This window comes from Carcharhinus amblyrhynchos, chromosome 9, assembly GCF_965287045.1.
Source record: "Carcharhinus amblyrhynchos chromosome 9, sCarAmb.v2.hapA, whole genome shotgun sequence".
In the NCBI taxonomy this organism is placed as follows: domain Eukaryota; kingdom Metazoa; phylum Chordata; class Chondrichthyes; order Carcharhiniformes; family Carcharhinidae; genus Carcharhinus; species Carcharhinus amblyrhynchos.
The window spans coordinates 108931086-108954507 of NC_137332.1; the positions used below are offsets into that span (position 1 = coordinate 108931086).

At 49.6% G+C, this 23422-nt stretch overlaps 1 protein-coding gene across 1 annotated transcript in view; it reads left to right on the plus strand.

The window, feature by feature from the left end:
* Positions 1-23422, plus strand: part of LOC145348686 (uncharacterized) — a 119989-nt gene that overhangs the window by 80203 nt on the left and 16364 nt on the right. Inside the window, exons 21-27 of the mRNA XM_080196844.1 lie at positions 1253-1437; positions 4705-4837; positions 5983-6240; positions 7981-8093; positions 11187-11692; positions 16371-16790; positions 20299-20468. Coding sequence (XP_080052970.1) covers positions 1253-1437; positions 4705-4837; positions 5983-6240; positions 7981-8093; positions 11187-11692; positions 16371-16790; positions 20299-20468 — 1785 coding nt within the window. The remainder of the gene's footprint in view (positions 1-1252; positions 1438-4704; positions 4838-5982; positions 6241-7980; positions 8094-11186; positions 11693-16370; positions 16791-20298; positions 20469-23422) is intronic.

Genomic DNA, 23422 nt, shown 5'->3' on the forward strand with positions numbered 1-23422 from the left:
ATAGGGCATTGGTGAGGCCACGCCTGGAGTATTGTGCGCAGTTTTGGTGTCATTATCCGAGGAAGGATGTCCTTGCTATAGAGGGAGTGCAGCGAAGGTTTACCAAACTGATTCTTGGGATGGCAGGTCTGTCATGTGAGGAGAGACTAAGTTGGTGAGGATTATATTCACTGGCATTTAGAAAAGTGAGAGGGGATCTCATAAAACCTTATAAAATTCTAACAGGGTTGGAACAGGGTAGATTCAGAAAGAATGTCCCCAGTGGTGGGTTGAGTCCAGAACTAGGGGGTCATAGTTTGAGGATAAGGGGTAAACCTTTTAGGATTGAGGTGAGGAGAAATTTCTTCACCCAGAGGGTGGTAAATGTGTGGAATTCACCACCACAGAAAGTAGCTGAGGCCCAAATGTCTGATTTCAAGAAGAAATTAGATATAGCTCTTGGAGCTAAAGGGATCAGGGGATATGGGAGGGAAGGTGGGATCAGGATATTGAATTTGATGATCAGCCATGATCAAAATGAATGGTGGGGCAGGCTAGAAGGCCTGAATGGCCTCCTCCTGCTTCTAGTTTTTATGTTTCTATCAGTGAATCTGTGGAATTCTTTACTGCAGTGAGCTAGAGAGGCTGTGTCTTTGTTCAAGGCTGAAAAAGACAGATTTTTAATCAGTAAGGGAATGGAAGGTGATGGGGATAAGACGGGAAAGTGGAATTGAGGATTATCACATCAGACCAATCATGATTTTGTTGAATGAGATCCTTTGGATTAGCATTGCTGCCTCACAGCGCCAGGGACCTGGGTTCAATTCCGGCCTCGGGTCACTGTCTATGTGGAGTTTGCATGTTCTCCCCGTGTCTGCGTGGATTTCCTTCGGGTGCTCCAGTTTTCTCCCGCACTCCAAGGGTGTGCGTGCGGGTTAGGTTGATTGGCCATGCTAAATTGCCCCTTAGTGTCGGCGGATTAGCACGGTAAATGTGTGGGGTTATGGGAATGGGGCTTGGGTGGGATTACGGTCAATGCAGACTCGATGGGCTGAATGTCCTCCTTCTGTACCATAGTGATTCTACGATTCTATGATTGGCAGAGCAGACTCGATGGGCCAAATGGCCTACTTCTGCCCCTGTGTCTTATGCTCAGTGCTGCTATTTACCCTCTGGTTTAATTACTAGGACTCTGTTCACTGTTAAGACGCACATTGGCGCACTGACTGATGTGGAGATGTTTTCTCTGAATCTGTCCATTTCTCTCCACCAGGGGTGAACGCCACACAGTTATGCCAGCATGGTGGGCAATGTATCGACGCGGGGAACTCCCATTACTGCCAGTGCCCAGCTGGCTTCGAGGGCAGCTACTGTGAGAGGGAGATTGACGAATGCCAACCCGATCCCTGTCAGAATGGAGCCACCTGCCACGACTTGGTTGCCAAGTATTCCTGCCAGGTACTGGGGTGCCCGCTTCCTGGGTGGGGCCTCAGATCCAGTCTAATTAAATCTTGGTGCGTTTTCACCTCTCACCCCTGGCACCCAGTCTGGCAATGCCTCAATATTGAAATTCTTCACCCTCATGTTCAAAGCCCTCCATAGCCTCGCTCCTCCCTATCCCTGTGACTCTCCCATGTCTCTCAACCCCTGGAGCAATACTTCCCTAATTCTGGTATCTCGAACATTCAGGATTTTAATGGCTCCACCATTGGTGGCCATGTCCCCAGGGGACAGCTCTGTAGCCCAGTGGTTAGCAGTGCTGCCTCACAGTGCTAGGGACCTGGGTTCGATTCTCGTCTTGGGTCACTGTCTGCGTGGAGTCTGCATGTTCTCCTCGTGCCTGTGTGGGTTTCCTCCAGGTGCTCTGGTTTCCTCCCACAGTCTGAAAGACGTGCAGTTTAAGATGCATGATTATCCCTCATTGTAGCCAAACAGGCACCGGAGTGTGGCAACTAGGAGATTTTCATACTAACTTCATTGCAGTATTAATATAAGCCTTACTATTGACTAATAAATAAACTTTACTTTACCTGGGCCCCTTACTCCTGAATTCCCTCCCTACACCCCATTCACTCTCTCCCTCACATTCCTGATTCAAATGGTCCTTTGAACCCACCAGTTTGAATGAACTTTTGACATCTAATCATCTGATTTGATTAATTATTCTCGCATGTATTGGGATACAATGAAAAGTATGGTTTCTTGCACTCTATACAGACAAAGCCTGCTGTTAATAAATTACTTCCTGAATGGCTATAAATTGGGAGAGGGGAGTATGCAGCGGGGCCTGGGTGTCCTTGTGCACCAGTCACCATGGAGGTTACAGATAGTGCAACATGAACCCAAGATCCCGGTTGAGACCCGGTCACGGGCATTCGGCCTCTGACCTTCGGGTAAGCATTCTCCAAGGTGGCCTTCACGACACACGGCAGTGCAGAGTCGCTGAGCAGAGACTGATAGCCAAGTTCCACACACATGAGGACGGTCTCAACAGGGATCTTGGGTTCATGTCGCACTATCTGTAACCCCCGTGACTTGCCTGGGTTTGCAAAACCTCACTTACTGTACTGTCTGGAGACAATACACATCTCTTTAACCTGTGCCTAATGCTCTTTCCACTCACATTGTCGACCACTTTAAGACTTGAATAGCAGGTTAGGTGTAAAGACTCGCATTCTAATCAGTAATGTGTAAACTGTCTGTGCTTCATGTGCTCTGTCTGAGACCAGAACTCTCCATTCACCTGACGAAGGGCCAAACCCCAAAAGCTTGTGAGTTTACTATCAAATAAATTGGTTGGACTTAAACCTGGTGTTGTCAGACTTCTTACTACGAAAACAATTGCTCCTCTGAACACTTCTGTATCTCTCCCCTCTCACCTTAAATCTATGCCCTCTAGTTTTAGACTCCCCTACCTTTGGGAAAAGATATTGACTATCTCGCTGATCAGTGCCCCTCATTATTTTATAGATCTCTATAAGATCACATCTCAGCCTCCTACGCTCCAGAGAAAAATGTCCTAGTCTATCCAACCTCTCTTTATAACAAAAGTTGAACAATATCGCCATCAGCTGGTGGACAGATCATTCTACATCACATCTTCTCATTTCTCTTTCTCCCCCCTTATCGTCTCCAGGAACACGGGAACGGAACAGAGGAATTAGCAGCAGAAATCGGCAAATTCAGCCCTTTGAGCCTGCTCCGCCATTCAACCGGATGATGGCTAATCTCCCTCTGGTCTCAAATCCACCTCCCTACCTGTTCTCCATATCCCTTTAACCCATTTTTATATCAGAAATACACCCATCTCCCTGAAACCACTTAACAAATGCACCGCAGCGAGTTCCACAAATTCACCTCCCTCTGTGAGAAGTAGTTCCTCTCAGTGTTAAATCTACTGCCTCTCAACCTGTACCTGTGACCTCTAATTCCAGGTTATCCCATAAGAGGAAACATTTGGTCTACATTTACTCGATCAAACCCTTTTACAATTTTATATCCCTCAATCAGGCCCACACTCACCTTTCTAAACTCCAGTGAGTATAAGCCCAAACTGTTTAATCTTTCCTCGTACGTCAACCCTTTCATCCCCGGAATCAATCTGGTGGACCGTCTCTGAACTGCCTCCAATGCCACCGCACCCTTCCTCAAATATAGAGACCTAAACTGAGACAATACTCCAGACATGGTCTCACCAATCGCAACACTTCCCTACTTTACACTCCAGTCCCTTTGCAATAAATACCAACATCCCTCCCCCCTGACTGTCACTCACTCTGATACCCCCTCCTCCCCTCACCTCACCCTCACTCACTCTGATACCCCCTCCTCCCCTCACCTCACCCTCACTCACTCTGATACCCCCTCCTCCCCTCGCCTCACCCTCAGTCCCAGTGACCCTCAGTCCCGCTGACCCTCACTCCCAATGACTCTCAGTCCAGGTGACCCTCAATCCTGCTGTCCCTCGCTCCCACTGGCCCTCATTCACGGTGACCCTCAACTCCAGTGTCCCTCAGCCCCGGTGTCCCTCAGTCCCTCTGACTCTCAGTCCCGGTGTCCCTCAGTCCCTCTGACTCTCAGTCCCGGTGTCCCTCAGTCCCTCTGACCCTCAGTGCTGCTGACCCTCAGTCCCTCTGACTCTCAGTCCCGGTGTCCCTCAGTCCCTCTGACTCTCAGTCCCGGTGTCCCTCAGTCCCTCTGACCCTCAGTGCTGCTGACCCTCAGTCTCACTGACCCTCAGTCCCAGTGTCCCTCAGTGCCACTGACCCTCAGTGCCACTGACCCTCAGTCCCAGTGTCCCTCAGTCCCGGTGTCCCTCAGTCCCTCTGACTCTCAGTCCCAGTGTCCCTCAGTCTCACTGACCCTCAGTGGCAGTGACCCTCAATCCCACTGACCCTCAGTTCCGGTGTCCCTCAGTCCCAGTGTCCCTCAGTCTCACTGACCCTCAGTGGCAGTGACCCTCAATCCCACTGACCCTCAGTTCCGGTGTCCCTCAGTCCCAGTGTCCCTCAGTCTCACTGACCCTCAGTCGCAGTGACCCTCAGTGCCACTGACCCTCAGTCCTGTGGTAAATGTATTCCCGTTTGGTTCTCTGGGGGTGGACAGTGTGAGATTTTGGCAGTGAGTATATATATGGTCTGGACAGAGAGCAGGAGTTCGCGCTGTGTCCAGTTCAGAGTCACTGCAGCGATGATTGACGGGGGATCTCTGTGTCTTTATTCCCAGTGTCTCCCCGGTTATTCCGGCGTGAACTGCTCCGAAGGGATCGATGAGTGTCGTTCGCAGCCCTGTCAGAACGGAGGTACCTGTATCGACCTGATTGATGGGTATCAGTGTTCCTGTCCGTATGGCACGCAGGGTAAGTAAGCAGCTGGAGGTGGGTGGGGTGGGGGTGCTGGGGAGTGGGGATGGATCAGCTACGGGTTAAAGCATCCCCCCCTCCACCCTGTGAGAAATCACACCACAAAATACAGTCCCTACGCTGATAGAATCCCCACCCCGGCCCCACACCTCCCCAACACACACACTCACACTCCATGTATATCCAACCTGCCTTTAACTGACCAGTGCCCCGAGGGACCCCTCACTACAGTACCTGAGGGACCCTCCCCTCCCCCACACCCCCTGAGGGACCCCCCCCACCCCACCCGCCAATACATTCAACCTGCTTGGGCAGTGCCACAAGGGACCCCTCCCTCAGTGCCTGAGGGACTCCCCCCTCCTCCTACACTCCCCGAGGGATTCCCCCCAGCTACACTCCCTGAGGGTCCCCTCCCCTCCTCCTGCAGTTTCAGAGGGACAACCTGAGGGAGCGAGGGGGGCAGTGGGAGAGGAGGGAATGGGTTGGGGTGAATTTCTGTATTGCCGGAGATGTGGGAACACTGGGAGACCATTCCAGGGGTATGGTTCACATCAGTGTATGATTCCCCTGTGCTGTTTCTGCTCCAGATTGAAAAGCATATGTCTCTCTCTCTCTCCCCCCCATCTCTATCCCCCCCATCTCTCTCCCCCCCATCTCTCTCTCCCCCCACATCATTCTCTATCCCCACCTCCCCTTTCTCACTACCCCACCTTTCTCTCTCGCCTCCCTGTCTCTACCCGTCTTCTCTCTCCACCAACCCCCCTCTCTCTCTCCCTCTCTCTCTCTCTTCCCCCCCTTCCCCCTCTCTCCCCCTCTCTGTCTGTCTCTTCCCCTTCTCCCTTTCTCTCTCCCTCCCTCCCTTTCTCTCCCTTTTCCCTTTCCTCGCTCACCCCCTGCCCCCCTACCCCTCCCTCCCTCGCTCCCTCCTCCCTCTTTCCCCCCTCCCCCTCTCTCTCCCCATCTCTCTCTCCCTCCCTCCACTCTCTCCCTCTTGCACCCTCCCTCTCTCTCTCCCCATGTCTCTTTCTCTCTTCCCCTCTGCCCGCCCCCTCTCCCCCTTCCCCCCGCCCCCTCTCCCCCTCCCCCCCCGCCCCCTCTCTCCCCCTCTCCCCCTCTCCCCCCCACCCCCACCACCCCCGCAGGTACGCGTTGTGAACACGACATTGATGACTGTGCCTCTCCTGCCACTGACCTCGGCCACCAGCCCAAGTGTTACCATGGCGGCCGGTGTGTGGACAGGGTTGGCGGCTATGCCTGTGACTGCCGGGCCGGTTACGTTGGCGAGCGGTGCGAGGGCGATGTGAACGAGTGCCTTTCCAACCCGTGTGACGGGCAGGGAACGCGGAGCTGCGTGCAGTTGGTCAACGCTTACCGCTGCGAGTGCAAGGCCGGATACACAGGTCAGTGCCTCCCAACGCGAGCTAAACCGGGGAGGCCGTTCGGCCCCTCTCCCACCTGCTCCCCCACTCAGCCAGACCATGGCCAACCTCACGCCATTTTAACCACCTACCTCCGACATCCTTTGACACCAGCGAGGATAGAAAGTGGAAAGTGGAACTGATCCACTTCAGATCAGCCATGATCTTATTGAATGGCGGGGCAGGCTCGAAGGGCTGGATGGCCTACTCCTGCTCCTATTTCTTATGTTCTTATGGTAAAATATCACCTGGGCTAATAATCCCACAGCCTCAATCTCTGGATCATAGGTTCAAATCCCACGGGGATTTAAATTCAGTTCATTAATACGTCCACAATATTCAAATAAAATGTGGTCAAAAGCTCATCAACGTATCATCGATTGTCGGAAAAACCCATCTGGTTCATTAATGTCCTTTAGGGAAGGAAATCTGCCATCTTTACAAAGAGCAAAGAAAAGTACAGCACAGGAACAGGCCCTTCGGCCCTCCAAACCTGTGCTGATCATGTTGCCCAAAAAAACCTTCTGCCCTTACTCGTATCCCTCTATTCCCTCCCTATTCATGTACCCATCCAGATGCCTGTTAAATGTTGTTAATGTGCCTGCTCCCACCATCTCCTCTGGCAGCGCGTTCCAGGCGCCCACCACTCTCTGCGTGAAAAACTTCCCTCGCGCATCTCCTTTAAACTTTCCCCTTCTCAGCTTGAACCCTTGTGATTGACACTACCACCCTTGGAAAAGGCCTTGGATATAAGGTGGGGAAGGAAAATCAGTTCCCATTACTAGATGATACAAAGACTGGGTGTCATCCCTATAGGAAGGCAATGGCCTAGTGGTATTATCGCTCATCTATGAATCCAGAAACTCAGCTAATGTTCTGGGGACCCGGGTTCGAATCCCGCCACAGCAGATGGTGGAATTTGAATTCAATTCAAAAAAATCTGGAATTAAGAATCTACTGACGACCATGAAACCATTGTTGGAAAAACCCACCTGGTTCACTCATGTCCTTTAGGGAAGGAAATCTGCCGTCCTTACCCGGTCTGGCCTACATGTGACTCCAGATCCACAGCAACGTGGTTGACTCTCAGCTGCCCTTGGCAACCAAGGCTGGGCAATAAATGCTGGCCAGCCAGCGACGCCCATGTCCCACAAATGAATTAAAGAAAAAGAAGGGTTTGCTTTAGATGGTTGAATGTTTGGTGGGCTGGCATGTTTACAGTGAGGTTTGTCAGCCCCCACCACAGTGTGATGTGCCAGGCTTTGCAAAGAGGCAACAGCAGCGCCACATTTGATGCCAATGTTACAGCAAAAACACTCAGAGACAGACTATGGATGCACACGTGTGTGTGCGGGCGCGCGGTTGACTCTCAACTGCCCTCCAAGGGAAATTAGGGATGGGCAATAAATGCTGGCCCATTGACGCTCATGACCCAAGACTGGACAAAAACAAAATGGCCTCCTTTTGTGCCGTAATGACTTTCTGTTCCCCCCGGATTCCCCCTCAAGCGAGGGAACCATTTCCGCCCATGTCCAGCGATGGGATTGTTTTCACACCTTGGTCAGCCCTCAGTGCGCCCGGGGTCCACCAGCCGGGGGTTGGCATCCTGCTTGAGTGCTTTGCTTCCCTAGGCCTGCTTTGCTGCATCGTGCTCTTGCTGTCATGTTTGGCCCACGGCTGCTCCTTCATCTTGTGCCGGCTGTGTCTCCCTGCTTCCCCCAGGCCGTCGCTGCGAGTCAGTCATCGACAACTGCAAATCTGGGCCCTGCCGGAACGGTGGCACCTGCGTCCTCACCGTCAACACGCCCTTCGGGTTCCTCTGCAAGTGCCCACCGGTGAGTACGGTAAACGTCCCACCATCCCCTCTTTGCCGTGTCTTTGCCGGGGTTCCAGAGGGGTGGCAGCAGTGGGGGGGGGGGACGACAAGGATCTGTAGATGTGAGATAGACCGGTGGAGGGGGGGGGGGGGGGGGAGGTGCAGGGGGAGGGGGGGCTGGAATTCCTCAGGGGCTGGGGTGGGAGACAAGTGCCGTGGGAAGGTGGAGGAGGAGGGAGAGTTGGGTGGGAGGGATACCCCCCCTGCCCAGCACTTAGGAAGATGGCAAAGGCCTCAATCTGACTGGGGCTGTCCCCATTTCCGGGTGTTCCCTGGAAAAGGGTGAACCCTCCAACTGCCTCATGCGAGGCTAAATTCACAGGAAGAAGGGAAGTGGCATGGTGACGCAATGGTTAGCACCAGGGACCCCAGGTTTGATTCCCAGCTCGGCTCACTGGTCCGCGTGGAGTCTGCGTGTTCTCCCCCTGTCGGCATGGGTTTACTCCGGGTGCTCCGGTTTCCTCCCACGCTCCAAAGATGCGGGTTAGGTTGATTGACCATGTTAATCTGACTCTAGGGTCAGGGTATCGACAGGGCGAATATGTGGGGCTATGGGACTAAGTGGGATTGTGGTTGGTGCAGACTGGATGGGCCAAATGGCCTCCTCCTGCACTGTAAGGATTCTATGATTCTAACTCCGAGGTGGGGAGGGGCAACTAGAATTCCCAATCCTGATTGGGTGGGGGACTGGAGAAGGGGGAAGGGGCAGCGAGCTCCAGATTCCCAGCATCCTCTGGGTGTAAAGGCTTGTCCTCCAATTCCCTCGAAACCGCCTGCTCCTTACTTTAAATCTACTCCCCTTGGTTACTGACCCCACGGGGAAAGGTTTCTTCCTACCCACCTGATCTCTGCCCCTCAGAATTTCGTACACCTCAATCAGGTCCCCCCTCAGCCTTCGCTTCTTCAGCCCCAGTTGTAACCAGCGCCTCCTCATAGCTCAAGCTCTGCAGTCCAGGCAGCATCCTGGTGAATCTCCTCCGCACCCTTTTCACTCATGTCCATCAGAAAGAAAACATGTTTGGCCTACATGTGACTCCAAACCGCAGCCCCGTGAAAGAATAAAGAAAAATTCAGTGTTCCAAATATTTATCGCTTGATTGAACACCAAGTTTACAAAGACCAATCCAAGGGTTTCATCAGCCTTGTCCAACTTGGCTCATCCCAAGTCCCATCTGGGATTTTCCTTCCACCACAGTGTTCCAGGAGTGTGTGTCAGAGAATGCCCGGCCTCTGCCATGTCTGATACAACTGATCCCGGGTGGGGCGCACAATTCCACCCACTGTGTGCAGAAGCGGATTTCAATACACTTGGGCTGGTATGGTGGCATAGTGGTTAGCACTGCTGCCTCACAGCGCCAGGGACCCAGGTTTAATTCCAGCCTCGGGTCACTCTCTGTGCTGACTCTGCATGTTCTCCCCGTGTCTGCGTGGGTTTCCTCTGGGTGCTCTGGTTTCCTCCCACGCTCCAAAGGTGTGTAAGTTAGGTGGATTGCCATGCTAACTTGCTCCTTAGTGTCCAAAGATGTACAGGTTAGATGGATTGGCCATGCTAACTTGCCCCTTAGTGTCCAAAGATGTAAATATTAGATGGATTGGCCATGCTAACTTGCCCCTTAGTGTCCAAAGATGTACAGGTTAGATGGATTGGCCATGCTAATTTGCCCCTTAGTGTCCAAAGATGTACAGGTTAGATGGATTGGCCATGCTAACTTGCCCCTTTGTGTCAGGGGTATTAGTGTGTTAAATAGGTGGGGTTATGGGGAAAGGGCCTTGGTGGGATTGTTGTCAGTCCAGCTTCAATGGACTGAATGGCCTCCTTCTGAACTGTGGGTATTCTATGAATGCGACCCCCGGCCCACCCCTCCGGCTGCCCCTCGGGGCCAAACAGTCTCTGCCCAAGAAACCCAGCTGGCAGACACATCGGCCCGAGGTAATGACCCATGGTAATGACAACAATAACTGCCTTTCACCCAGCACCTACTAAAAACAGCCCCATAGGGGAGAAAGTCAGGTGAAAACCAGAAGAAATCAGGCCTCAAGGGGAGGAGTTAAATCAGCGGGCCAGAGAGGCTCGTTCAAATAGATTGGGCTTTTGTCAGCATTTGGAAGGAGGATGTGGAGTTAGAGAGGTAGAGAGAGAGGTCTTGGGAGGGAATTCCAGCAAGTAGCTAAAGACATGGCCACCAGTCATGCAATTAAAGGAACGGGTGAGAGGAACATTGGCATTTGTATGTTCTCACCCCCCTCCCCATTCCCTAACCTCCATCTTGTCGGCCCTGAGATGGGGACATGGCTCCCAGCGACATGGCTCCCTGTTGGCCAATGCCATTGAAGAGAAGCGACGACGGCTCAGGAGTGAGGGGAAGGCGATGGCCTCGTTGTGTTATCACCAGACTACTGGTTCAGAAACTCAGCTGAGGTTCCGGAGCCCTGGGTTCGAATCCCGCCATAGCATATTGTGGAATCCTAATTCAATAAAAAAAACTCTGGAATTAAGAATCTACTGATGATCGTGAAACCATTGTTGAAAAAACCCATCTGTTAAAGTTTGTTTATTTATTAGTCACTAGTCAGGTTTACATTAACACCGCAATGAAGTTACTGTGAAATTCCCCTTGTTGTCACGCTCCGGCTCCTGTTCGGGTCAATCCACCTAATATCTTTCGTACTGTGGGAGGAAGCCGGAGCACCTGGACGAAACCCACGCAGGCACAGGGAAAATGTGTAAACTTTGCACAGTCGGTGACCCAAGCCGAGAATCGAACCTGGGTGTCTGGCGCTGTGAGGCAGCAGTGCTAACCACTGTGCCACCCAAACCTTACAGGGAGCGAACCAGGATAATGTCCTTTAGGGAGGGAAATCTGCTGTCCTTACCCGGTCTGGCCTACATGTGACTCCAGAACCACAACAACGTGGTTGACTCTCAACTGCCCTTGGGCAACTAGGGATGGGCAATAAATTTTGGCCCAGCCAGCGATGCCCATGTTCCATAAATGAATAAATTAAAAAGTTAATGGAAAAGTAATATTCTTTTTGATGTTGTTGTTTCCAGGATTACAGCGGAGGAAGGTGTGACAATTACAACTCCTGCAATGCCCGGCCCTGCCAGAACGGTGGTGTTTGCGTCTCGGGTCGATGTGTCTGCCAGCCAGGATTCTCGGGCACAGACTGTTCGGCCCCGAGGGGCGGCCACTGCACGGTTGGCACCTGCCGGAATGGGGGCACCTGCCTGGAGCAGGCCCGAGAGCCCCACACTGTCTGCCGCTGCCCCCCCGGCTTCCGAGGCCTGCGCTGTCAGAGCCCAAACCGCACGTTCGGAGAGCACTGCCCGAGCAGCCGCTGTGCCCACCGGGCTGGCGACGGCCGCTGCGACCTGGACTGCGACACCCAGGCCTGCAGCTGGGACGGGGGTGACTGCGCCGGCGACCCCTGGCGGAAGTGCCCGCTGGAGGAGCTCTGCCAAGCCAGCTTCAAGGACGGCAAGTGTGACGAGGCCTGCAACAACATCGAGTGCCAGTTTGATGGGTTTGACTGCCAGGGGCAGCACACCCAGTGCAAGTGAGCCAGCAACCTTTCCCTAAAGGGTCAAGAGGGGTGGGCAAGTGGGTGGGTGTGGGTAATGTGAGCAACCCGCCATTTAAAGCAAAGGGCTTTCATTTAGACACTATTCCTCATCACTCTCCCAAAGCACCAAATCCATTGAATCATCCTTACAATATAGTCAAGTGTGGCAGCCAATCTACACACAGCAAGATCCCACCAACAGCACTGCGGTAATGACCAGCCAGATAAATAAACACAGTGGCAGATCCAAGGCTAGGAATACTGCAGTGAGTAACTCAATCCCTGACTCCCCAAAGCCTGTCCACCATCTACAAGGCACAAGTAAGGGTGGAATACTCCCCATTGGAGTATAAAAGTTGGAGTGTTATGGTAAGGTTATATAAGGCATTGGCGAGGCCGAATTTAGAGTATTGTGTACAGTTTTGGTCACCTAGTTACAGGAAGGATGTAAATAAGGTTGAAAGAGTGCAGAGAAGGTTCACGAGGGTGTTGAGAAGCTGAGTTACAGAGAGAGATTGAATAGGTTAGGACTTTATTCCCTGGAGCGTAGAAGAATGAGGGGAGATGTGATAGAGGTGTATAAAATTGTGATGGGTATAGATAGAGTGAATGCAAGCAGACTTTTTCCAGAAAAAAACCAGAGGGCATGGGTTCAGGGTGAAAGGAGAAAAATTTAAAGGGAATATTAGGGAGGGCTTCTTCACGCAGAGAGTGGTGGGAGTGTGGAATGAGCTGCCGGATAATGTGGTAAATGCGGGGTCACTTTTAACATTTAAGAAAAACTTGAACGGTTTCATGGTTGAGAGAGGTGTGGAGGGATATGGCCCAAGTGCAGGTCAGTGGGACTAGGCAAAAAATGGTTTGGCACAGACAAGAAGGGCCAAAAGGCCTGTTTCTGAGTTGTAATTTTCGATGGTTCTGTGGTTCTACTTGTCTGGATGGGTGCAGCTCCAACGATACTGAAGAAGCTCAACACTATCCAGGCAAATCTTAATTGGCACCCCATCCACAAACATTCACTCTCTCCATGACCGACACTGGAGCAGTAGTGTGCACCATCTACAAGATGCACTGCAGCAACTCAATCCTGAGACAGCACCTTCCAAACCCATGACCACTTCCATCCAGAAGGACAAGGGTAGCAGATACATGAGAACACCACCTCCTGGAGGTTCCCCTCCAAGTCCTGACTTGGAAATATATTGGCCGTTCCTTCGCAGTCACTGTGTCAAAATCCTCCCTAACAGCACTGTGGGTGTACCTATACCACATGGACTGCAGCGGTTCCAGAATGCAGCTCACCACCGCCTTCTAAAGGGTAACTTGGGATGGGCAATGAATGCTGGGCCTATCTGGCACAAATAAAAAATATATAATTTGATTTTGACAGTAATTGATGAAAGATAGACCACCCTGATCTTTTGTGAATTGGGTCTGTGGGATATTTTATGATTACCTGAGAAAAACAGATGGTTTCTAGTCTGATCTAACCCTCTGTACTTCCCACCAATATCTCTCTGTGCACATTGGCTGCTCTGTTTCAAAGAATCCCAACAATGCAGAAGGAGGCCATTCGGCCCATTGCATCTGCACCGACCACAATCCCTATCCCCATAACCCCACATATTTACCCCGCCATTCCCCCTGACACTAGGGTTAATTTAGCATGGCCAAGCCACCTAACCTGCACATCTTCGGAGCGTGGGAGGAACCGGAACACCCGGAAGAAACCCACACAGACATGAGGAGAACGTGCAAACTCCACACAGTCACTCACGGCTGGAATCAAACCAAGGTCCCTGGTGCTGTGAGGCAGCAGTGCTAACCACTGTGCCACCCCGCTGCCCCACTACATTAACCTACATACTTCCGACATTAACACAATGACCACACATCAAAAAGTGCTTCACTAATGGTAACACGATTTGGAAGGGTGAGGTTACGCACTTTGGTAGGAAGAATAGAGGCATAGATTATTTTCTAAATGGAGAAAGGCTTCAAAAACCAGAAACACCAGGGAGTCCTGGTTCAAGATTCTGTTAACATTAACATGCAGGTCCAGTTGGCAGTTAAGAAGGCAAATGCAATGTTAGCATGCAATTCTAGAGGGCAAGAATACAAGAGCAGGAGTATATGAAATGAAAAAGAGTGGCTAAAGTAAACATTGGTCCTTCAGAGGAGAGAAGGGGGATGTAATAACTGGAAATGAGAAAATGGCTGAGGCATTGAGCAGGTATTTTGTGTCGCTCTTCACAGTGGAAGACACAAATAAAATGCCAAAAATTGATGACAGGAAGGCTATGGCAGGTGAGAACCTCGAAATTATCATTATCACGAGAGAGGTAGTGTTGGGCAAGTTAATGGGGCTAAAGATAGACAAGTCTCCCGGTCCTGATGGAATGCATCCCAGGGTATTAAAAGAGATGGCGGGAGAAATAGCAAATGCACTAGAAGTAATTTACCAAAATTTGTTGGACTCTGGGGTGGTTCCCGCAGATTGGAAAACTTCAAATTTGATGCCACTGTTTAAAAAAAAAGAGGTAGACAAAAGGAGGGTAACTATAGGCCATTTGACTTAACTTCCGTAGTAGGGAAAATGCTTGGATCTATCATTAAGGAAGAAATAGTGAGAGATCCGGATATAAATTGTCCCATTGGTAAGATGCAGCATGGGTTCATGAAGGGCAGGTCATGTTTGACTAATTTGGTGGAATTCTTTGAGAACATTACATGTGCGGTGGACAATGAGGAACCTGTGGATGTGGTGTTTCTGGATTTCCAGAAGGCATTTGACAAAGTGCCGCAGCAAAGACTGCTACATAAGATAAAGGTGCACAGAGTTACGGGTAATGTATTAACATGGATAGAGGATTGGTTAACTAACAGAAAGCAGAGAGTGGGGGTAAATGGGTGTTTTTCTGGTTGGCAATCAGTGACTCGTGGCATGCCTCAGGGATCAGTGTTGGGACCACAATTGTTTACGATTTACATCGATGATTTGGAGTTGGGGATCAAGTGTAGTGTGTCAAAATTTGCAGATGACACTAAAATGGGTGGAAGAGCAAAGTGTGCAGAGGATGCTGAAAGTCTGCAAAGGCATATAGATAATCTAAGTGAGCAGGCAAGGGTCTGGCAGATGGAGTACAATGTTGGTAAATGTGAGCTCATCCATTTTGGTAGGAATAACAGCAAAATGGACTATTCTTTAAAAGGTAAAAAATTGCAGCATGCTGCTGTGCAGAGGGACCTGGGTGTCCTTGTGCAGGAATCTCAAGGAGTTGGTTTGTAGATGCAGCAGGTAATTATGAAGGCAAATGGAATTTTGTCCTTCATTGCTCGAGGGATGGAGATTAAAAACAGCGAGGTTATGTTGCAGCTGTATAAGGTGCTGGTGAGGCCACACCTGGAGTACTGTGCACAGTTTTGGTCTCTTTACTTGAGAAAGTTTATACTGGAACTGGAGGGGGTGCAGAGGAGATTCACTAGGTTGATTCCAGAGTTGAGAGGGTTGGCTTATGAGGAGAAACTGAGTTGACTGGGGTTTTACTCATTAGAATTCATAGAATGAGGGGAGATCTTATAAAAACATATGAGATTATGAAGGGAATAGATAAGGTAGAAGCAGGGAAGTTGTTTCCACTGGCCAGTGAAACTAGAACTAGGGGCATAGACTCAAAATAAGGGGGAACAGATTTAGGACTGAGTTGAGGAGGAATTTTTTCACACAAAGGATTGTGAATCTGCAGAATTCCCTACCCTGTAAAGCAGTTGAGGCTATCTCATTGAATGTTTTTAAGGCAAGGGTAGATAAATTTTTGAACAGTAAAGGATTTAAGAGTTATGGTGAGCGGGCGGGTAAGTGGAACTGAGTCCACAAAATGAACAGCCATGATCTTATTGAATAGCGGAGCAGGTTCGAGAGGCCAGATGGCCGACTCCTGCTCCTAGTTCTTATGTTCCTATATACTGCTGAAGATGTATAAGGCTCTGGTCAGACCCACATTCTTGTGAGCAGTTTTAGGCCCCGTACCTGAGGGAGGATGTGCTGGTCTTGGAGCGGGTCCAGAGGATGTTCACGAGAATGATCTCAGGAATGAAGGGTTCATCATATGGGGAGTGGTTGAGGAGTCTGGGTCTATACTCGTTGGAGTTTAGAAGGCTGAGAGGGGGATCTAATTGAAATGTACAGAATACTGAAAGGCCTGGATAGAGCGGACATGGAGAGGATGTTTCCTCTAGTGGGAGAGACTAGAACTCGAGAGAACAATCTCAGAGTAAAGGGACGATCCTTTAAAATTGGGATGAGGAGGAATTTCTTCAGGCAGAGGGTAGTGAATCTGGGCAATTAGTTGCCACAGGGGGCTGTGGAGGCCAGATCACTGAGTAATTAAGACAGAGATAGATAGGTTCTTGATCAATAAGGGGTCAAGGGTTATGGGGAGAAGGCAGGAGAATGGGGATGAGAATCATATCTGCCATGATTGAATGGCAGAGCAAACCCGATGGGCTGAATGGGCTAATTTTGCTCTGATATCTTATGTAATGCCCTCAAGTGGTGAATGCCAACTTCTCTTGTTCTTCCTCGTCTCTGATTCTTTCTCTTGCTTTCTCTTCCCCGTTTGTTCTTTCCCCACCTCCCCCAGTCTTTAACCTCTTGACCTTGCCTTTACAGCCCACACTACGACATGTACTGCCAGCACCACTACAACGATGGCCACTGCGACCAGGGCTGCAGCTCGGCCGACTGCGGCTGGGATGGCATGGACTGCGCCCGCCCCAAGGATCGGGAGCTGGCCGGCGACACCCTGGTGCTGGTGGCCTTCCTTGCCCCGCACAAGCTGAGGAGCAGCCTCTCCAGCTTCCTGTGGAACCTGGGCCTGATCCTCCACTCCACCGTGCGAGTCAAGAAGAGCCCGACTGGGGAGGACATGGTCTTCCCCTACCGTGGGCGCGAGGACCTGGACAACCTGACTGCCTTGGTCTACAACATCAGCGCCCCCGGAAGGAAACGCACGGCGAGGGAGCTGGCGCGACACGAGGAGGAGGAGGAGGGAGATGGGCCCAAGCATGGGGCAGAAGGTGACATCCTCGGGTAAGAACTCTGGTACAAATGGTTAACATTTACTGAGCAGTCAACCCCATGGGGAAGGCACAATCATAGAATGATACCAGAACTCAGCACACATGAGGACGAGGGAACAGCGCTAGACCAGGTGAGGAGGGATGATTCCAGGGACGGCGGGACTGATGTATGAGGAGAGATTGATGAGGATAGGATTGTTTTCACCGGAGGTCAGACGAATGAAGGGGGAATCTCTTAGAGACTGATAAAATTCTAACAGGACTAGACAGGGTAGATGCAGGGAGGATGGTGGGGGAGTCCAGGACCAGGGGTCACTGCCTGAGGATTCAGGGTAGACCATTTAGGACGGAGATGAGGACTCATTTCTTCACCCAGAGAGTGGTGAGCCTGTGGAATTCATTACCACAGGAAGTAGTTGATGCCAAAACATTAAATGTATTCGAGAGGTTGTTGGATATAACACTTAGGGCAACTAGGATCAAAGCTTATGGGGAGAAAGTAGGGTTAGGCTATTGAGTTGGACGATCCAGCAGGATCGTAATGAATGATGGAACAGGTTCGAAGGGCCAAATGGCCGCCTCCTGCTCCTATCTTCTATGTTTGTCTGTTAAGAGGAAGTTCTTCAGCCAGGGGTTGGTGAATCTATGGAATTCATTGCCACAGAAGGCTGTGGAGGCCAGGCCATTGAGTGTATTTAAGACACACAGGTTTAGGAAATCAAAGGTTACGTGGGAGGAAGTGTTAGGTTTATTTAGAAAGTATTAAAATTGTTGAAACCTCAGGGCCAGATGGCATCTATCCCAGATTACTGACGGAGACAAGGGAGGAAATTGCTGGGCCTCAAACAGAAATCTTTGTTTCCTCGTTGGCCTCAGGTGAGGTCCTAGAGGGTTGAAGGATAGTCAATGTTGTCCCGTTACTTAAGAAGGGTAGCAAGGATAACCCGGGTAATTATAGGCCAGTGAGCTTGACGTCAGCGATTGTGAAATTGTTGGAGAAGATTCTTAGAGATAGGATCTATACACATTTGGAACTGAATGGTCCTGTTAGCGACAGATACAAGGGAAGTCATGTCTCGCTAATTTGATTGAGATTTTTGATGAAGAGACAAAAATGATTGATGATTGAAGGGTTGTGGATGTTGTCCACATGGACATGAGGCATTTGACAGGGTCCCTCATGGCAGGCTAGTGCAAAATATTGAATCGCATAGGATCAAGGGTGAACTAGCTAGATGGATTCAGAACTGGCTTGGCTAGAGAAGACAGTGGAAGGGTTTTTTTTTGAATGGAAGACTGTAACTAGTGGTGTTCCACAGGGATCAGTGCTGGGACCTCTACTATTTGTAATATATATAAATGACTTGGAAGAAAACAGAGCTGGTCTGATTAGCAAGTTTGTGGATGATACTAAGATTGGTGGAGTTGGCGGAGAGTGATGAAGATCGTCAGAGAATACAGCAGGATGTAGATAGGCTGGAAAATTGAGCAGAGAAATGGCAGATGGAATTTAATCCGGACAAATGCGAGGTGATGTATTTTGGTAGATTCAATTCAGGTAGGAGCTATAAAATAAATGGCAGAACCATCAGGAGCACAGAGAGATCTGGGGGGACAGGTCCACATATCCTTAAAAGTGGCAGCACAGGTGGAAAAGGTGGTGAAGAAAGCATAAGGCATGCTTGCCTTCATCAGATGGGGCAAATTATGTTACAGTTGTATAAAACATTGGTTAGGCGATATTTGGAATATTGTGTCCAATTCTGGTCACCGCACAACGAGAAGAATGTGGAGGCTTTGGAGGGAGTACAAAAAGGGTTTACCAGGATAGTGCCTGGTATGGAGGGTATTAGCTACGAGGAGAGATTGGGTAAACTGGGATTGTTCTCCCTGGAAAGACAGAGGCTGAGGGGTGACCTAATAGATAAAATTATGAAGGGTAATGTTAGGGTGAACAAAGGGCAGAAACGACAATTACAAGGGGACACAAGTTGAAGGTAAGGGGGGAAATGTTCAGTGGAGATGTGCAGGGAAGTGTTTTACACAGAGGATAGTGGTGGCTTCGAATGCACTGCCAAGTGAGGTGGTCGAGGCAGTTACATTAACGGCATTTAAGACCTATCTGGATAGCTACATGAGCAAACAGGGAATTGAGGGATACAGGCAGTTGGTCTTAGATAGGACAATGTGATCAACATAGTCTTGCTTTTTTCTGTGATGTACAGTTCTTTGTTCTTTGTACCCAAACTTCCAAGTTTTAACTAATTGTGCGCAATACAGTACAAAACATTGCAAGGTGTTCTGTTGATTTGTACAGAAAATGGAACAGTTATATTTCACTGTGTCTTTTTTTTGCAAATTTGTTGAAAGGGCCTTACTTCCCACCCTGTGGCCAAGGCTAGAAACAATGTTCCTGCACCTAACATGAGGTTTAGAGTAGTCACTTATCTTGAGTATGTAATCACTGTCCTCACTGAAGGCCTTGCTGGCTAATAATTATTGACCATCACTTCACAGAATTGTTTGTCACAACTTAATTTCCACAGTTGTTGTAATATAATTTTTCCAAACCAGCACCTGCAATTTTTAACTGCTTTTAACTATAGTTTCACTATATTTATTTGAAGTGAGCATCCTTAATCTTGAAGGAGAAAGTGAATTAAATATTTAACCATAGCTGAAATTGCAACTTGATTTCCATAGTGATGAGTCTGTGGAAATCATTGCCACAGAAGGCTGTGGAGGCCAGGTCCTTGAGTGTATTTAAGACAAAGATGGATGGGTTCTTGATTGGTAAGGGGATCAAAGGTTATGGGGAAAAGATAGGAGAATGCGGTTGAGAGACCTATCAGCCATGATCGAATGGCAGAGCAGATTCAATGGGCCAAATGGCCTAATTCTACTCCTATATCTAATGGTGACCTGGCCCAGCAAGTCTGTTCCACCAATTGAATCAATCATGATTGGACCTATACCTCAACCCCACCTTCCCAGACTATTCCCCCATCTCTTTAATTCATTTAGGACAGGGAGGTGATGGCCTAGTAGTATTATCACTAAACTATTAACCTAGAAACTCAGCTGATGTTCTGGGGACCCGGGTTCGAATCCCGCCATGGCAGATGGTGGAATTTCATTTGAATTGGAAAAAAAAGTCTGGAATTAAGAAGCTACTGATGACCATGAAACCATTGTCGGAAAAACCCATTTGGTTCACTAATATCCCTTGGGGAAGGAAATCTGCCATCCTTACCTGGCCTGGCCTATAACAGGGAGTTCAGGAGAATCCCCTTTACCTGGAGTGTGGCAGCAGTGTGGAAGTTGATGCCACATCAGGTAAGTGAGGTGAATAATATAAGATGTATTGAAGGGAGAGTAAGGTGTATTGAGAGGCTGAGACAGAAAACTGTGCGATTAGGTTCACGGGGAACGGGCATGGACAATTTGGGCGTCTTTCATTGACATAAAGACTCTGTCACAGTGATCTTCACCTCTGCTGTCTCTCCCTCAAATGAAAGGTGCATCATATTCGTGGAGATCAACTTCCAGCCCTGCCTGGCGACCTACGCGGCCTGCTTCCCCACGGTCCAGGATGCCGCTGCCTTTGTCGCTGCATTGGCATCTTCTGAGAAAGGCGGTCAGGAATTCCCCTTCCCGCTGCAAGCTGTCGCCGTGGTTCCTGAGAAAGGTCAGTCAGGTCTCTTAACTGCACCCCTTCCCCGCTTCCCCTCCACCCTCTTCCCATCGCTCGTTACTGTCCGAATGGGTTCGCTGACTCCCGCGACCGTTCCGTTTTTTTTTAATCCCGACAGTGCAGAAGGAGGCCATTCGGCCCATTGAGTCAACACCGACCACAATCCAGTCCAGGCCCTATCCCCACATTTACTCTGTCTGGTCCCCCTGACACTGAGGGGCAATTTTAGCACGGCCAATCTGCCTAATCCGCACATTTTTGGACTGTGGGAGGAAACCGGAGCAACCAGAGGAAACCGACGCAAACACAGAGAGAATGTGCAAACTCCACACAGACAATAACCCAACCGGGAATTGAACCCAGGTTCCTAGCACTGTGAGGCAGCAATGCAAACCACTATGCCGCCCTTCCTCCTGCTTTCCTCCCCCTCCCCCAGTCTGTCTGGAGTTATGCCAACTCTTGTAGGTGTGGCTTGGTGTGATGATTGTCCCTTGAAGGGCAACACAGCAGAGTAAGGATCAGGGTGAACTAGGTTAGGGAACTAAAGAACATTCTGTCTAATTGTCTTTGGAGCTGAGCAGGATGTTTTCATAGTAGGTTAATATTTGAGGCAGGCTCCAAGATAGAGTTTATGGAATTAAGGGTTATGGTGAGCGGGCGAGTAAGTGGAGCTGACTCCATGAAAAGGTCAGCCATTATCTTATTGAATGGCGCAGCAGACTCGAGAGGCCAGATGGTCTATTCCTGCTCCTAGTTCTTATGTTCTTATGTTATGAAAGTGTAGTGAATGAGTTTGGTGATTGTCACTTGTAGGGCAACACAGCAGAGTAAGGGTCAGCTGGTCTGGGTGATCAATCGGGACTCAGAGCGGGGAATCACCGCAGGGGAGGAGTTCTCACAGTGCAGAGGTATTTTAGAATTAGTTGCCGACATGACTTGTTAATAAATCTTTGTTTGCTCAGTAATGAAGTCCCTGAGAGTGCGCCATTATAAAGAGGGATAATCTTCTCCCAGGCTCTCTTACAATCTTTAAACAACTTTTGCCAATGTGAAAATTGCAGATGCACAACCTGATGACAAAACCAATAAAAGAGGGTCATAGTGCAGAAAAAGGCCCTTCAGCCCATCATGTCCATGCCATCTAAAGGCAAGCCACCCAACTATTCTAATCCCGTTTTCCATCTCTTGTTTCCTAGCCTTGTATTGCCTCGGCATCGCAAGTGCACATCTAAACACTTCTTCAATGTTATGAGGATCTCTGCCTCCACCACTCTTTCAAGCAGTGAGTTCCAGACTCCCACCCATCTGGGGGAGTGGGAGGTGAAAAGGTTTTTCCTCATATCCCCTCTAAATCTATGCCCCCTGGTTATTGATCCGCTTTCCCTCAACACCAGGTTAAAGTCCAACAGGTTTATTTGGTAGCACAAGCCACTAGTTTTTGGAGTGCTGCCCCTTAGTCAGGTAAGTGGGAGTTCTGTTCACAAACAGGGCATATAAAGACACAAACTCAATTTACAAGCTAATGTGTAGAAACTTGATGTCCGCGTCAATATGCGCAATCTTCTTGGAGATCCTCTCCACCTGGAGCCGGCAGTTTGCAGTGTCAATGGTGACCATGATGTGGAGATGCCGGCGTTGGACTGGGGTAAACACAGTAAGAAGCCTCACAACACCAGGTTAAAGGCCAACAGGTTTATTTGGTAGCAAATGCCACTAGCTTTCGGAGCGCTGTTCCGAACAGAACTCCCACTTACCTAATGAAGGAGCAGTGCTCCGAAAGCTTGTGGCTGGTGCTACCAAATAAACTTGCTGAACTTTAACCTGGAATTGTGAGACTTCTTACTGTGTTTACCCCAGTCCAACGCCGGCATCTCTACATCATTGATCTATCCACCAAGGAGAAAGCTTTCTTCCTGTCTATTCTATCTACGCCCCTCCTAATTTTCATGGAATAGAATCCCTGCTGTGCAGAAGCAGGCCATTCAGCCCATTAAATTTATACCAGTATCAATCCCACCCAGACCCTATTCCCATTTACCCTGCTAATCCCTCTGACACTAGGGTCAATTTAGCACAGCCGATCCACTTAACCCGCACATCTATGGATTGTGGGAGGAAACCGGACCACCCAGAGGAAACCCCTATTAGCACAGGGAGAACATACAAACTCCACGCGGACAGTGACCTGAGGCCGGAATGGAACCTGTGTCCCTGACATTGTGAGGCAGCACTGCTAACCACTGTGCCACCGTGCCGCCTCAATTTATACGTCCCAATCGTGTACCCCTCTGTCACCTCTGCTCCAAGGAAAACAACCCCAGTCTATCCCAGGGTGGAAGAGTCAATTACAAGGAGGCACAGGTTTAAGGTTCGAGGGGCAAGGTTTAAAGGAGATGTACGAGGCAAGTTTTTAACACAGAGAGTGGAGGGTGCCTGGAACTCGCTGCGGGGAAAGCTAGTGGAAGCAGATATGATAGTGAGCTTTAAGGGGTGTCTGCACAAATACATGAATAGGATGGGAATAGAGGGATATAGTGCCCGGAAGGGGTTTTATTTCAGACGGACAGCATGGTCGGTGCAGGCTTGGAGGGCCGAAGGACCCGTTCCTGTGCTGTAACTTTCTTTGTTTTTTTGTTCCACCCAATCTCTCTTCATAACTAAACCTCTCCAGCCAGGGCAACGTCCTGGTAAATCTCCTCTGCACCTTTCCAGTGCTATCACAGCCCTTCACTAGGCTGATACCGGAGATGAGAGGGTTGGACTATGAAGAGAGACTAAATAGACTGGGTCTGTACTCGTTGGAGTTTAGAAGGATGAGGGGGGATCTTATAGAGACGTATAAGATAATGAAAGGGATGGATAGGGTAGAGGTAGAGAGATTCTTCCCGCTTAGAAAGGACAGCAGGACTAGAGGGCACAGCCTCAAGATAAGGGGGGGACAGTTTAGA